At 45.3% G+C, this 15,442-nt stretch overlaps 1 protein-coding gene across 16 annotated transcripts in view; it reads left to right on the top strand.

Annotated features, from left to right (window-relative positions):
• PPP2R1B (protein phosphatase 2 scaffold subunit Abeta) overlaps window positions 1–15,442 on the top strand; it is a 75,590-nt gene that overhangs the window by 22,296 nt on the left and 37,852 nt on the right. For 10 of the 16 annotated variants that reach the window (XR_009546784.1, XM_060180091.1, XM_060180094.1 and 7 more), the window contains 4 exons: window positions 3,630–3,784; window positions 4,389–4,531; window positions 5,236–5,327; window positions 9,790–9,911. Coding sequence is in view for 14 of the 16 variants with exons in the window: in XM_060180091.1 (XP_060036074.1) it covers window positions 3,630–3,784; window positions 4,389–4,531; window positions 5,236–5,327; window positions 9,790–9,911 (512 nt within the window). In the remaining 2 variants the exon portion in view is untranslated. Of the gene's footprint in view, window positions 1–3,629; window positions 3,785–4,388; window positions 4,532–5,235; window positions 5,328–5,767; window positions 8,084–9,789; window positions 9,912–15,442 lie in introns of those variants that run through there. The other 6 variants (XR_009546785.1, XM_060180092.1, XM_060180095.1 and 3 more) reach the window with 2 other exon arrangements.

Genomic DNA, 15,442 nt, shown 5'->3' on the forward strand with positions numbered 1-15,442 from the left:
TTTTTTTTTTGAGAGAGACTGAGTAGGAGAGATACCTGTACCATTGATCTACGACTTGTGAAGCTTCCTACCTGCAGTTAGAGGCCAGGGGCTTGAACCCAAGTCTTAAAGCATGGTGTAACGTGTAGTCTACCACCCAGTCCCCATTATTTTGGCCTTAGTTTTTAAATTTGATTTTTTTCTAATGAAATTTGAGTCATTTTTCCTTAACTTTAATGTTTATTTATCTATTTATTCATTACATATGAGAACAAGTTTCACATGAGGCAGAGAGAGACGAGCCCAAGCTCCACTCTGGAGAATGCAGTGCTGGAGATCAAACTGGGAATCACAGGCATACAGGTCTGGTGCTCTGCCATTTGAGCTACTTCCCCAGCCACTGAATCATTTTCCTGTTTTAGTTTTTTATTGAGGTAATAAAGGTTTACAAGACGTATATTTGAGAGGTATGATTTGACACCTTTTCATGAGCATGTGTCACCGCACCATGTCTTAACAGTGAAGTGCCAGTATTCTTCCATCAAAGTCTGTTTTAGACCCAGGAGGTAGCACAGCTGATAGAGCACTTGATTCTCAAGCTTGAGATTCCCAGTTCAGTCCCCAGCACCACATGTGGAGGGTGTTGTTCCTTCATGGAAACCATACCTGAGCTTGCAGTATACGGGTTGAGGTGCTGCAGTTCACTGTTCCCAGTGGTGTTTCATCAACAGTTAAACTTGATCTTGTGGTTGGCCAGGTAGCAGCTGCTTTGCCACTGTCCGACTTCTGAGGGTGGTAGGCCTTAGAGCCACAGTGACTACACACGGTCGCTTTATTGTGACATTTGCCAGAACCTCACAGCATCTTCTGTATACCCTGAGTGTATGTTCACCAGTGGGTGCTTATGATTGGATGTTTTAGAGGATCAGGGACATTTGTGCTTGCTTGTACATGCCGATGGATTTATTTTTATTTTTTATTTTTTTAGATTGTTATTAGTGATTTAGTACTGATTTACAAAATTGGAAAATAATGAGTATAATTCCATACCTTTCCTACCACCAGAGTTCCCTATTCCCTCCATTGGAAACTGCATTAGTTCTCATAAGATCACAGATATGGGTTGACTATTATTTCTGTAGCAGTTTATATTTATATGTTCGTCCATTTTCTTTTCTATGGCCCTGCCTTCTCTTCCCGAGTCATACCTACTACTTCTGAGTGTCTGCTATTTATTTATTTAGTTATTTATTAAAATTTTTATTTATAAAGTGGAAGCACTGACAAGACCAGAGGATAAGAGGGGTACAATTCCACATAATTCTCACCACCAGAAATTCATATCCCATTCCCTCCCCTGATAACTTTCCTATTTTTTAACTCTCGGGGGTTATATTTATATTTTATTAATTGGGTAGGGAGAGAGAAATAGAAAGGGACAGGGGACATAGGGGTAGAGAGATAGCTGCAGCACTGTTTCACTGCTCGTGAAGCTATCTCCCTGCAGGTGGGGACTAGGGTCTCAAACCTGGGTCCTTGTGCATGATAATGTGTGCTCTGCCAGGTGTGCCACCACCCAGTATGATGGATTTGTTAAGAGCATATTTGGATCATGTGGAAAGTTACTTGGTTTACAGAGTCTGAAGGGAGAGGGCTAAGAAAAATGTGTAAATTATCTAAAGTCATGTATGTATAGTTTCAGCGTTCTCAAACATTTTTTTCCCCTTGTCCTCCAACTTTTCTAGAGCTTTTCCCACCCCACACTCCCTTTGAAGTGAAGCTTAAAAAAAGTTTGGCAAGTCATAGGAAAGGCTTTTTTTTTTAGTAAAGAAGTGCTTATGTAATCTCTGAGACATTCAGTGGTTAGTGGGAAGAAGAATGTGCTCCAGTAGATCATTCTATACCTTCTACTTTCTTTGAAAGCTGGTGTTCTAGATTAAGATTCTTCAGGAACTTTAAAGTCTTAATGTTCGACAAAGAGTTAAATAACTAACACTTCTTTCTATGTAGGATTATTCTATGCAAATTGATTATTTCTTTTTTCTGATTTTTTTTCTCTCTTGAGGCATGGGAGGGAGCCTTGTTTCTCTTACTGAAACAGTCTACTAAGTGGGGTTGTAACTGTTATGTGAACCAATGAAATACTCAGCTCAGAAAAGTTTTGTACCTAATCACAAATTTTCTCTTGCTTTGCTATTTGCATTTCAGGTTAAGCTGATTATGTAGTGATCACCAATCAGTTACATTTTTTGAAGTCCCCCCCCCTTCCTGGTTATTAAACTACTGAGAGGATGTTGTGAAAGATTGAGATATACAAGGAAGACATTATAGCCCACATTTCCCATTGAGTGGACCATATTAATCAGAGAGGGGAGTTTAGAAAGGGAATTAAAAAATATATATGTATTTTTTTTTAGAAGGGAAAAGGATCAAAGTAAGAGCACTAATAAAGAATGTGCTAGGTGTTTAGAGGAAACTTATTAGTGTGCTGTACCTTGAGGGAAGAGGGAAGGGCGAAGAAGGAAGAGAGATGAAACAAGGAGAGAAAGCCAGGCAGAAATGTGGGATGGTTTGCATTTTTATGACAACAGAATTGAGAGGAGCCAAGAACATAGTAGGCATCTGGCCAAGTAGAGTTGAGTGCAATTAAGGTCGGAGTCAAGGCTGAGCCTGTGAGCATTCTGTCTATGCTTATTTTGAGAGATCCTTTCTTTACAGTAGTGGCATTAGGATACAGTGAATCTGGAGCAGATGAGGGACAAATAGAGAGATACTCCAGCTAGCTCTACCTAAAGAAGGGTATATGAGGGGACCATTGCTACCAAGACAAAGACTTGTGGATGTGCAGGGAAGGAATGTGCCTTATGGGTAAAATAGTTAACTCAAGCTGCTCCATAGTGCTTCTATTACTGACATGTTTCTTCCACTGACTTTGGTGAATTTGTATAGTGTAATCACTTATGTATTCCTTTGGCTATGCTGCCTTAGCTGTTCTCAGCTATACCATTGCTGGAAAGGATCTTTGGATGGGAAGAGTTGTTATGTTTACTCTGGAAGTCTTGTGTAAATTATTTGGTATTGAGGTCGTGGCTTGGAATTTCATCCTGTCGCCAAGCAGCCTTTGACCTGCCTGATGAGAGAGTAGAATAAGGAACCAGTAACACCATCCTAAATTTGTTTATCCCACATTCTGAGTCTTATTGAGCTTGTGAAGTAGTGTGAGGCCTGTCTTTTCTCATTGCTGTACATAGCAACAATAAGAGAGTGACTCAGATCTTTATTGTCTAGATTTGTGATGTCTTTTATTATAAGTGATGATGTAGGGAATTATTAGATGTTGAAACAAATACTTTTATTCACAGAAGATATTTCTATAAAATTTAGCACATAGTAAACATTGCTAATTAATGGTACATTTAATAAGTTTCTTCTCTTTTCCTTAGTTATAGTATGCATTTTGAAACTATAGTAAGATCAGAGCAGTGCATTATGAGTTGTAGTTGAGCGCACTTGCCACTGCAGTATGATTACATTTGGAATGTGGCGTATGAGAAGTTCTGCTTTTGGTTTACTTCTGACGTCGCTGTAAGTAAGCTAGGTTATGCTTACTATGTAAACAGCAGCATGTATGTTCTTCACCTCTTTTGCAGTGTATGCCATTCGTGAAGCTGCCACCAACAACCTCATGAAACTGGTTCAGAAGTTTGGTACAGACTGGGCCCAAAACACCATTGTTCCCAAGGTGTTAGTCATGGCAAATGACCCTAATTACTTGCATAGAATGACCACATTATTTTGCATTAATGTAAGTATCACAGAGCTGTTACTAAGCTCAAGCATTAAAGGAAACAACAGCTTTTCTGAATTTTGAAAGCACTATTTTTGGAACATATGTATTAAATTGACTAATAAGAGGTGAGAGAATATATTAATTGTGTGACATTAAAATCTATATAAGTCAAGTCACTGGTGAATTCAGGGCTAATACTGTGGTTTATTTTTTTTTCTCTCCTTTCTCACTATGAATATGGCAGAGTTTGTTGTTATATTTCCAGACAGGTTTTTAGGTAGCTATTGCATAGAGACCGAGAGAAATCAAGAAGGAAGGGGAGAGGATAGAGAAAGAGAGTCACTTGTGGCACTGTTTCATTACTAGTGAAGTTTCCCCTATGCAGATGGGAACCAGGGGCTTGAACCTGGGTCTTTGCACATTGTAACATGTGTTCTCAAATGGGTGCTCCACTGCCGGGCCTCTCTGTGAGTCTTTGGATGCTGTTATTTTATATCACCTCATTCATGCTTAAATTAGAAACACTTTTTGCTCACTCACAAAATATTAATTAGTTTCTTTAGATTTGAGGGAATATTTGAAAAGGTTAGTGTTAAATATGCAAATCTATTTTTCCTAGGCACTGTCTGAAGCCTGTGGCCAGGAAATAACCACTAAGCAGATGCTGCCCATTGTATTGAAAATGGCAGGAGACCAAGTAGCGAATGTTCGTTTCAATGTGGCCAAATCTCTACAAAAAATTGGACCAATTCTCGACACTGAGTAAGGTTTTCATATTGTTTTTGCTTTAATGGTAGATTAAACTCTTTATTTTATCGAGGGTTTTAGTAGATAAAACTTAATTCAGTGGTTTTCACATTACCTAATAATGGGCTTAAAGTAAACAAGTAGTCTTACATTTTTGAGAGAGTCCGCTCTGACTTTTATACTATAGCTCACTATATGTGTAGATCATTGAAATATGCTAAGAACCTCTTTAAAAATCAGAATGTGCTTGGGGGTCGGGTGGTAGCGCAGCGGGTTAAGCGCCTGTGGCCAAAGCGCAGGGACCAGCATAAGGATCCCGGTTCAGCTCCCGGCTCCGCACCTGCAGGGGAGTCGCTTCACAGGCGGTGAAGCAGGTCTGCAGGTGTCTATCTTTCTCTCCCCCTCTCTGTCTTCCCCTCCTCTCTGCATTTCTCTCTGTCCTATCCAACAACAAATGACATCAACAACAACAATAACTACAACAAGGCTACAACAGCAAGGGCAACAAAAGGGGAAAAAAATGGCCTCTAGGAGCAGTGGATTCATGATGCAGGCACTGAGCCCCAGCAATAACCCTGGAGGCAAAAAAAAAAAAAAAAATCAGAACATGCCATAATTATAGGTGTTTCAAAAATTAAGCAAGCTAAACCCTAAAACTTACCATAAGACTTCTCTGACCCCGAAGAATGCCTTACATAGCTGTCACTGTTGGCTTTTAGTGCTTTGCAGGAGGAAGTTAAGCCCGTTCTTCAGAAGTTAGGCCAAGACGAAGACATGGATGTCAAATACTTTGCACAGGAGGCTATAAGTGGTATGTCTTGCTTTTTCCTGCCTTGCGGCTTATGCTTTGGTTAACAGGGAGGGTATGAGTAATGCTAAGTAGGCAAGATTATAAGTATATGGAAGCCAAGGGAGGGTGAGCCCTGGAATGCAAACCCCTTCTTGGGATAGAATCCTCTTGGCCCACCATTCATGTGTTCTTATGTTCTCATACATGGACTGGCCATTTTCTCACATTCATGTCTAGGACTGGTAGGACTATGACTTTTAGTGGTAAGAACACTTTCCCCGTTGGATTTTAATCAGTTTTGAAAGTTTAATTCCTGCCTAGCCTGGTTGAGTAATGAAACTGGCCACAGCGACAGGTTCATAGTCTTAGGTTTTTGGATCTTTATTGTCATGCATAATGTTCACGTAGGTAGCTCATGAACTTTCTTTACCACTAACTTGATTTTGTTTGGAATTTTCTAGTGCTTGCGTTGGCATAATGAGGAGCAGGAGGGAAAAGACTTTACTAAATTCTTATCACAGATTCTAGTCAATTGTGGTCTTATGCTGGGTGGAGAAAAAATGGAGAGCCTTCAAGACTGCAACCAAGCAAATGGCAGCAACTTACAAGAAATCACATTTCAGTGACTTGATTCTTTCTAAAGACGAAATGAGATCTTTTTTTACTCATCTTCCTTGTCGTGATAATTATACTTAATCCATTCTTATCGTTGTGACCATTCCTGATGCTTGATTATAGTCATTCTTGATTATCTCCCAGTTTATCAGGAAGCATCTGGGCTTCTGCATTCTCACTGCTTAAACCAGGCTCTGGTTAATTCATACTACTGACTGAACCTGGGTAGATGCATTTGGACTCTGACACTGAGTGAGTGAGTGATTCTATGATGTCATATATATATCAGTGTGCGTCTCTATTATTTCAAATGTAAATGCTTGAGAATCACTTACTTTATAAGTACCCTGTTTGGGAGACACATCAAGATTTGACTAGTGAAAAGCCCCATTTCCCTGGATAATGATGGTCTGCATCAGTATCGCATATTGAAGGGGAATGTGGAAGCTCAGGGTTCACGTATTGGTTGCTTTAGTTTTTATTTGCTTGATTTGGACTGTAATCATGTCATTCAGCATCCTGAAGTGCAGGCACACCTTGCTGTTAATTAATGAACGACGTTGAAACCGAATTGAATTCCAACAGTTGACCACTGTGACTGCATTCTAAAGTACTTCTCTCTCTTTTGAGAAACTTTAAATTTAGTGCCTCCTTCTAAGCCTAAGTAGAATTTCCACTGTTTATTGTTAAACTCGCAACTTTGGATATCTAGTAAGTAAAGGAGCCGCTGCTATTCTACTGTGAGGATTTCCTGCTCTTAATCTGTTCCGCTTCCAGTGGTGTTAAGTCTGGTACTTGCTACATAGTGTGGTAGGAACTTCTCGGGCAAATTTCACAACTAATTCTTTGGTCTGAGCAATGCTGGAGTTTTATCATTTGAAATCTTTGTTTTCCCATTTTTATAGTAAAGCCTCATTAATTCCTCCTGGAGTTTAAGATAATTTAAGTTCAGCCAAATGGTTCATTGAGGCAAATTAGCAGCACATAAGGAAGTGTATTTTGTCTCAAGCTAAACAAATTTAAGTGGTCTTTATAAAAAATATATATTTTTTATCAGTTGAAATGCTAATTGCTAATTACTCTTTTCAGTTGTTCTAAAACAGGTTCTATGAGGATTTTTATGAGACCTCACCTTTCAGATGCATTCCAAATTATATACATGAATATTTATTGGAGAATTTGAATATTCTTCTTTTACACTTATTTATTTACTTTTTTTTTTTTTTTTACCAAATTAACTTTCTTTGTCCCTTATGAATACTAGTTGATGAGGTTTTGCTATAGTCTGTTATTCTCTCAGTGAATCCTGCTATACAGTTTGCTTGTTTCTGTCTTGGTTTTTGAATTGTTTCCTTGATTACAACCACTTCAAACCCCGTTCTGTTTTGTGAAGAAGGCCTAAAGATTTCTATCAAACTCTGTACATTAAACTGTTATGTGGAGCCAAGTTTAACCAACTATGTACACATTTGTCTTACCTTAGAAAAACATTTAAAATCAGACACGACCAGCCTATATTTAAAACTGCTAAAAATCACCGTAAAATAGGTTTCAATTTTATTACTTGTGTGGCTATGGATTAAGCAGAAAATCTTCTGTGCATTTGAATTTTAGTATCTTGAACTATTACTGCTGTAAACGTTTTTATCTTAATGTCTTTTTCTTCAGGATATGTTTTCTTTGTTGAGTTTTATATTCTAGAGACCATTGTCTTGGTTCTTGCACGACCATTGCTTTGCTCTTTGGTTGAAACTGCTGTTGGTTTGGGGATAGACTTGGAATTGCTGTGTGGCCCCTAGGGAGTCCACACATTGAGCTTCCCATTCTAGGACTCACCTGAACACACCAAATCCCTCGAATTCTCTTGTGGGTCAGAAGCTCTGCGGGGCTGTGTCTTCCTGGGGGAACCATTTAGGAAGGCCATTATTTCTTTCCCACTTACACAGTAAGAGAATCCCTGCTGCTTCTCTTCAGAAGAATTACTCTTACTCGTGGCAGTTTTCTTCCCAGATTAGTTTTCCTGTCTTGACTTCACTGGAATCTAAGTTCTAGTTCTATAATAAGGGCAGGGATTTTTGTTTTCTGCTGTATGGCCAGTGCCTTGATCATTGTCTGGTGTATTTAGTAGGTGCTTAATAAAAATGCGTTTAGTTAACTTCTCACATCTGTCCCCTGATGTGTTGTGTGCATGGAGTAAATCATCAAGGCACCAAACTGCATCTCATTTTTCCCATTGACACAAGGACACATCTTACTGCTCTCAAGTAATAAGTTCTTTAACACTCTCCAGTCCCCCATCTTAGACCATAGTTCCATTCCGATTTATGTGATAGCCCCAAACATACATTGCCATGGTAGTTTTTCACCATAGATAGCTTATACTGAGCTGCATGGTTCATTAGGAAAGGAAAACACACAGATATACTTTATGTGGACAGAAATGTCTACAGGACAGTGGAATTCATCTTAGTGTTTCTTTCTATAAGTTACGTGGAATTTACCCCTCACCTGCTTAACAGAGGCCAGATTTTGTGTGTGTGTGTGTGTGTGTGTGTTGCCAGTAAGATACAAACTTGAAGATGCATCCTGTTTAATAAAAGTAAGCAGGTTGAGCTAAGGCTAATGTGTGGTTTCTAGTGAGACTTTGTTGAAATAATGACCCTTAGGCTGGCGAAATAGCCCACTCAGTGGTGTGCTGCTTTGCCATGGGCTCCACCCTGACTTGAGCTCAGCCCCTACTGCACTGAAGGAAACTTTGTTTCCTTTCTTTTTCACTTTCTCTCTGCCTCTGTCTTTAAAGGAAGGAAGGAAAAAAGGAAGACTAGCCCTCAGCTCTTGGCTAAGCCCTCAGCTTAGCCAGTGAGTGTGGCGTAAGGCCCTGGAGGTCTTAACTGGACAGTTTGTCCTGGCTCCACAAAGATAGCACCTGACCTTTGAACTGGTTTCCACACATCGGAGATGTTCGAGGGGGGAAGTATAATTCCTGACCCATTGTTAAGCTGAGGCAGTACTTGGTTGTTGTAGTTTTATCAAACACAATGTGGTCACTGAGTTGAAAGTCTGGTGCTTTCCTGTAGAAATCACAGTGGTTCCATCTCCCTGTCGATGTATGGGCAGGGTGGGCAGACAAGCTAGGTGCTTGTCCTACCCTCTTGCCTTTAGCTTTAATTCTGTGACACTTGTTTCTTCTGGCACTCAAAAGGCCTATTGCTCTACTGCTCAGATACGAAACTGGAGGAAGAAGGAGGAGTCACCTTGTTCTCCTTGGTTGAACAGATGAAGCGATTGTGGCCTGCCCTTATGTAACTGTTTCCCTCTGATTCTTTCCCATTCCTGTTTCCATCCAGCTCCCTGCTCCTCTCTTTCCTGTCCTCTTGCATGTCTCCAGCCCATTTTTGTACTCAGAATAGTCTCACTATTCCCTGTTTGCCTCCATGAGCCCACTGTTTCCAGGAAATTACGTAATGTTGAGATGGAAATCTTCTGATGAGGAGAGTTCAGTTACTCATTGGGTAGGAAAGCCAAGGCATTCCTTCAGAGTTGTTCTCCTCAACTGATGCTATCAGATTTGAAAGGCACCGGGCCTTTTCTGTTCGGGTGGGGTTCTGTAGGCCATCAGTGATCAAGAAGTGGGGGAGCAGCCAGCTGGCATCTAAAGACATGATGAGGTGGCACTTTCCACGACTCTTGAGGGGAGCCACCTTCAGTGAGGTTCTGAGCTGAGCCAGCTTTTTCTGCACAGGGGCCCTCGTGCTTACAGGTTCCCGGTTTCTCCACCACCGTGCTGGTAAACTGAGGGCATCCTGGTGAGGAAACGGGGGCACGTCATGGTCAGGGACTGTTACAGTGCCTCTGTCTGTATCTCTAGTGGTGGCCCAAAGACTGAGGAAGCTAGATTTTCCTGTGAAGGGCAGTGAAGAGCCCAGTGTCCCTGGGACTGACAAGAATCACTTCCTGAGACCTAGAGGGCCTGGCGAGGACACTGGGAAGGTAAGCATCACTGATGCCCAGGCCTGCGTCCTCCCCTCCCCTGGACTGAGGTGGGTGTGGGCAGCCGCTGGGGCAGAGAACAGCACCTTGAACTGTCTCTCAGGAGACAGTTTAAGGGTCCAGGCAGGATATTACAGAAAGCCCATATGTTTCTTTCATTCTAGCAATTCTCTTAAGGGCTGGGGTGGGCTTTCCCAAGCTCAGTCATACTGTGGCTAGAGGACTTTCCACCTCCAGATCAGAGGTAAGGGCATTTAGTGATGAGGCTTCTAGAAACAGGCTAGTCTTACTTCACAGAACACAGTTCTTTCTTTTTTATGTAAATCTATTTTACTTTTTAGCGAGAGGGAGAGATACAGAGAGACCAAAGCACTGCTAAGCTCTGGCTTGTGGTGCTGAGGACTGAGCTTGGGACCCCAGAGCCTCAGACATGAAAGTCTTGTGCAGAACCATTACGCTGCTCGGCCCCAGAACAGTTCTTACCTGCCACGGTTTCTCTCAGATAGCATTGCTTTTCAGGCACTTCTGTCAGTAATTGTTTTGACAGCCTGCGTGTTTCACAAACACCATTTGGTGCCACTCTGGGGAAGGAGTGCAGAGCAGTGCTTCTGCCTCATAGGTACCCTTAAAAATTCAACACGGGAGTCGGGCGGTAACGCAGCAGGTTAAGCGCAGGTGGCGCCAAGAGCAAGGACCGGTGTAAGGATCCTGGTTTGAGCCACTGGCTCCCCACCTGCAGGGGAGTCGCTTCACAGGCGGTGAAGCCGATCTACAGGTGTCTATCTTTCTCTCCCCCTCTCTGTCTTCCCCTCCTCTCTCCATTTCTCTCTGTCCTATCCAACAATAACGACATCGATAACAGTAACTACAACAATAAAACAAGTGCAACGAAAGGGAATAAATAAATATTAAAAGAAAATTTTCAACACAGGCATTAGGGGGCAACAGCATAGTGACTGTGAAAATATCTCCCATTATGAGGCTTTGATTTCCCAGGTTCAATAAGTCAGAATTGAGCAGTTGCTCTGCTAGGAAAAAAATAGATATATATTTAGATACAACACGGTGGCTTGGCCCCCTCTGCAGATGCCAGATTGCGCTTTGGCCTATTCACACCCACTCCAGTGGAGTTGCTTGAAGAGTCTCACATCAAAAGGTTTCCCTTCTAAATGTTAATGGCTTTTCTTTCATTTTATGTGACCTGAACCCAGGCCATGGCAGTTTCTTCCTGTTGGCCAGGCCCTGAACTATACTCTTTCATCTCAAAACAGTCTCCCCTTCCTGCACCACTGAGTACGCCTGTCCGGAGCCCACAGCTGCAGGGCTTGTCAGCTCCAGGAGGCTCAGGGCTGTCTGCAGTGCCCATGCTGAGGAGGGCGGTGCCAGGGAGACAGTGCCCCTGAGCGGTCAGCCTTCTGCATCCTGGTGTCTGTTTCACAGAACTTGGCTTTAGCGAAGACTCCTTGGCTGAAGGATTTGGAATAATAGGGATTTTCAGACCTAAACCAGTCTTCCTTGGGAAGGAAGGAATTGGTCTTCCTACAGACTCAGGTGTGCCCCTGCTGTGGGTGTGGGATGTTGGCCCTGGTACGGCAAGCTTGCTCAGGTCTGCTGAGGCACCTGGGGCAGCAGGCCTGGCTGCCAGCCCTGAGCCTCCATAAGGTAGGCACCTCCTTCAAGCACTTGGTACAATCTGAAGTCTCATCACCCTGGGTGTCCTCTGGCCCCCACCTCCGTCACATCTCCATCGGGGTCTTGACTTGGCATGGGGGCCTGGAGACACTAGGTCTCTGAAGCTGCAGTCTACTCAGTGCAGAAAAATCCCCTGTCCTGTGACTCAGGCAGCCTTCCCTGCGCCTGTTTCACTTAAGGAAAATGACCCAAGGGTGAGATGGAAAGGGATTTGGCTGTTGCCAGGCAGAGCCCTGCATGTCAGGGGCCAGCAGCCAAGTGAGTGATCCAAGAAGTCATCCAATTGCAAGCTAGAAATTGTTCTTAACCCCTCACTGACTCAGCAGTGTGTGCTGAGCAAACTCACCCAGCTGCCTGAATGTGGGACCTGGGACCGCTAAGAGCTCTGGGCACTGACCTCAGACCCTGCAGCAGCCATTCAATGTCCTGGGCCTAGATCTGCCACTTGGTCTGACAGAGAACAGCCCCAGGGGTCTGCAGAGCTGATTGTGCTCTGGATGTCCCAGTGCCCCCATGGAGGTCCTGCTAGGGAACACTGTGGCGCCCAGTACACCCTGCAGCCCCCTATCAGCTGGCTGCCTCTCCAAGGCAAGGGGACTTCCACCCGGCTGGCCAGTGCACAGCCTGCTCTAGGCTGACAGCAGCTGTGGGCCTGGGTCAGGCGAGGGTTAACAGAGATTGTTTATTGAATCACAAAGTAGCTGTCACATGATTTTAATCAAAACACCATTTCCCTGACAACAGTGATGTCAGTCTTGTTATTGCAGGAAGGAGCAGCTGTGAGGGACATTCAGGCTCCATGCCGAGCCCAGGTTTGGAGACTCACATGAAGTGAAGTGTCCATAAATAATGGTTTCAGGCAGCGGGGAGGCAGTACTCTCACCCTCCTCTGTCCTGTGCCGAGCAGTCACTTCTACACCCCTCGCCGTGTTCTGACTTGGCTTTAGTTAGTTTTCCTTAGTTCTTCCAAATTCAGAGTCAATTGGGCCCTTAGGTCTCTGCCTTGTGGCCTGCCCAGTGTGGTAAACCAGGTGGGAAGCCAGGTGATTCCAGTAACAGCAGGTGGGGGCCATTCTGTCTTGGAGCCAAAGGGCCTGTCTTCAGTCAGCTTTGGGGAGGGAGCGGGAGCGGCAGCGGGAGCAGAGGCTGCATGGCCTGTCTGCCTTCCTCCTGCAAGGCAGTTAATCTGGTGTCTGGTGCTGCCCCAGTGTGTCCAGGGCTGACTAAGGAGCATGGCTGTGACTGACTAAAGGGTAAGAGTCCCCCATGGGCTAAGCCTGGGGCCAGTGGACAGTGGTTCTGTTGAACCTGAAAAATTGGTGGGGCCTGAGTCCAATCTAAGGACTTGCCAGCAGAAAGCCCGGGGATTTGTGGCCCCATCCCAGAGACTCTCTGGCTAAAATTGTTGGATCCCCAAGGTCACAGAGTGGTCAGCAGTGGATTCCCAACCAGCCAAAGTGGCGCCCTCAAATACTTTCTCCACAGTGGGGACTTGGACAGAGCAGCCCTGCCAACCCCTTTAACATCCAAAAGCTTGTCCTAAACTTGGCAGTGGAGGGGAACGCTACTTCTCTGTAGGTAAGATGTGGATTCTCACAGATGGCCTGGTCTTTGGAGCTCAGAGCTGGTACCTCTCAGAACTCACTGCTGGCCTCAGAATCCTGGGCTAAGTTTAGTCTTGAGACTGGAGGAGGTGCTTAGCCCAGGACACCCACCTTTAAGTCTGTGAGGTGGTTTTGCACACGCTGGCTGCATTTTCTGTGTCTGCTGCTGGGACAGAAAAGGGTTAATTGAAGGCAAGATGGGCAGATGCTCTGACAAGGGGTGTGTGTGTGTGTGTGTGTGTGTGTGTGTGTGTGGTCTCCAGATGCATTATTTTTATTTTATTATTTTTTTGCCTTCAGGGTTATTACTAGGGCTCGGTGCCTGCACTACGAATCCACTGTTCCTTGAGGGCCATTTTTTCCCTTTTGTTGCCCTTGTTTATTGTTGTTGTTACTGCTGTCGCTGCTGGATAGGACAGAAAGAAATTGAGGATGGGAAAACGGGGAGAGACACCTGCAGACCTGCTTCACCACTTGTGAAGTGACCCCCTGCAGGTGGGGAGCCGGGACCTGGAACCGGGATCCTTACACTAGTGCTTGGGCTTCGCACCATGTGCACTTATCCCTCTGCGCTACCGCCTGGCCCCCTCCAGGTGCATTCTTACGAGAGGAAAGCACCTTCATCAGGCTGTGTGAGATGCTCACAGTAAACCTGTGGACTGAGCCAGCTATGCTGGGGAGAATGAGTCTACAGTGACTCGTTCAGGTTAGTGGCAGGACCGGGGGTAGCACCAGGGGCTCAGTCAGAGGTCATGTATTGCTTTCCGGGCTGTTCTTGGTAGAGGCCAGGGAGGCACTGCCCAGCCCCAGGGGGCTTCCTGACCAGGGTAGCTGCTCCAGGGGGTGGGGAGGCGACTGACTGTTCTTCAGCCTTGCTCCCAGCCAGGTCATCCTTGGCTGGCCTCCATCCCTGGGCTCCTTCCAGCTGCCTGCCCGACCTTTGGCCGTCTCTCTGCTGGCACAGGGACTGTGCTGTTGGGGCTTCTCTGGTGATCACCCTCAGGGGGCTTCAGATGGGAGTCAACTGTAGAGTTAGCTGAAGTGTTTTGAGTTTGGTCTTTGCTATGGGGATGTGCTTCTAGGAAAAGCCTCTGGGCCCCACTCCCCCACCATGCTGGTGGCCTCTGGTGTGCAGTAGACAGCTCAGGCAGGCTTTTCTCCCCTCTTCTTTGGGGAATGCGGAGGGAGACTGAGCCAGGAACTCAACCTGCTTGATGGGAAAGTGACTCAGTTCTCCCTTTGAGAGGCCAGGTCTCCAGTGCCTTATTTTTTTCTGAGCCGAGGAGGATTTCTGAGTTTCTGACCCAGCCAGCTCTAGGGAACTCTGCTACGGGGGGGGGGGGGGGGGGGGGGAAGGTCCCTCCCATTTGGGACTCTTCACTCTGGCTCAGTCCTGCACCTGCTTTGTTTGGGTGTCAGGCCTCTGTACACCAGTCAGCTCAGCTCTGAGTCAGTCACGCCCCACCCCAGGAAAGTCCCTTGGAAATTTGCACAGGAGGTGGTGGTGGGCTAAGATGGGGAGGCATGCTGCGAGTGCCCCACTCTGCCAGGCCTGGCTTTCAGCTTCGGCCAGGGTGGTCACAAGTCATACCCGGGGTGGAAGCAAGCATGTCAGTGAGGGCTCATGTCTGAAATGAGGCTGATTCCTCAACTGCAGCCAAGATCCACATCTGTTTGCCAAGGGACATCACAGAGCCGGAGTGCACTGTCCCATCCCTCCTGGGCTGCTCCGCCTGTCATTTGCTATAGGGCAACATCACTGGCCCAGGCTATGGTGAGAAGGGCGGAGCCATGCTATCAGCCCACAGGGCTTATCAGCTGGCATCCTGGCAGGTGACATTTCATTTCTGTCCACGTGGCACCCAGTGCTCAAAGGTCAGGCTTTATTGGCAGTGTTCTGGTGCTGCTGGTAGAGCAGGGGGAGCTTTCCATACCTGCAGCCACCCTGGAAGGACTGGAAGGTTCTCAGTCAGAAGGCCCTGCAGGAATGGACACTGCAAAGTACAGGACTGAGTGTAGTCCAAACCCCCTTCATTTGACCTGAATGGGCCTCAGGAGGTCTTGGAACCAGTGTTTCCTTTGAAATGACTTTTCTAAAGTTTGTATCCTTGGGTTTCTTGGGAAGGGGGCGGGCAGAAAGGAGTGGGTTGCTAGGAATAGAAGCCTTGGGGCCCTTGTGTGTACCCCCCCCCCTGCCGGGGCCCTGACAGCCCTGTCCCCAGCCTAGCCAAGCAG

The sequence above is a fragment of the Erinaceus europaeus genome, chromosome 20 (genome assembly GCF_950295315.1).
Source record: "Erinaceus europaeus chromosome 20, mEriEur2.1, whole genome shotgun sequence".
In the NCBI taxonomy this organism is placed as follows: Eukaryota; Metazoa; Chordata; class Mammalia; order Eulipotyphla; family Erinaceidae; genus Erinaceus; species Erinaceus europaeus.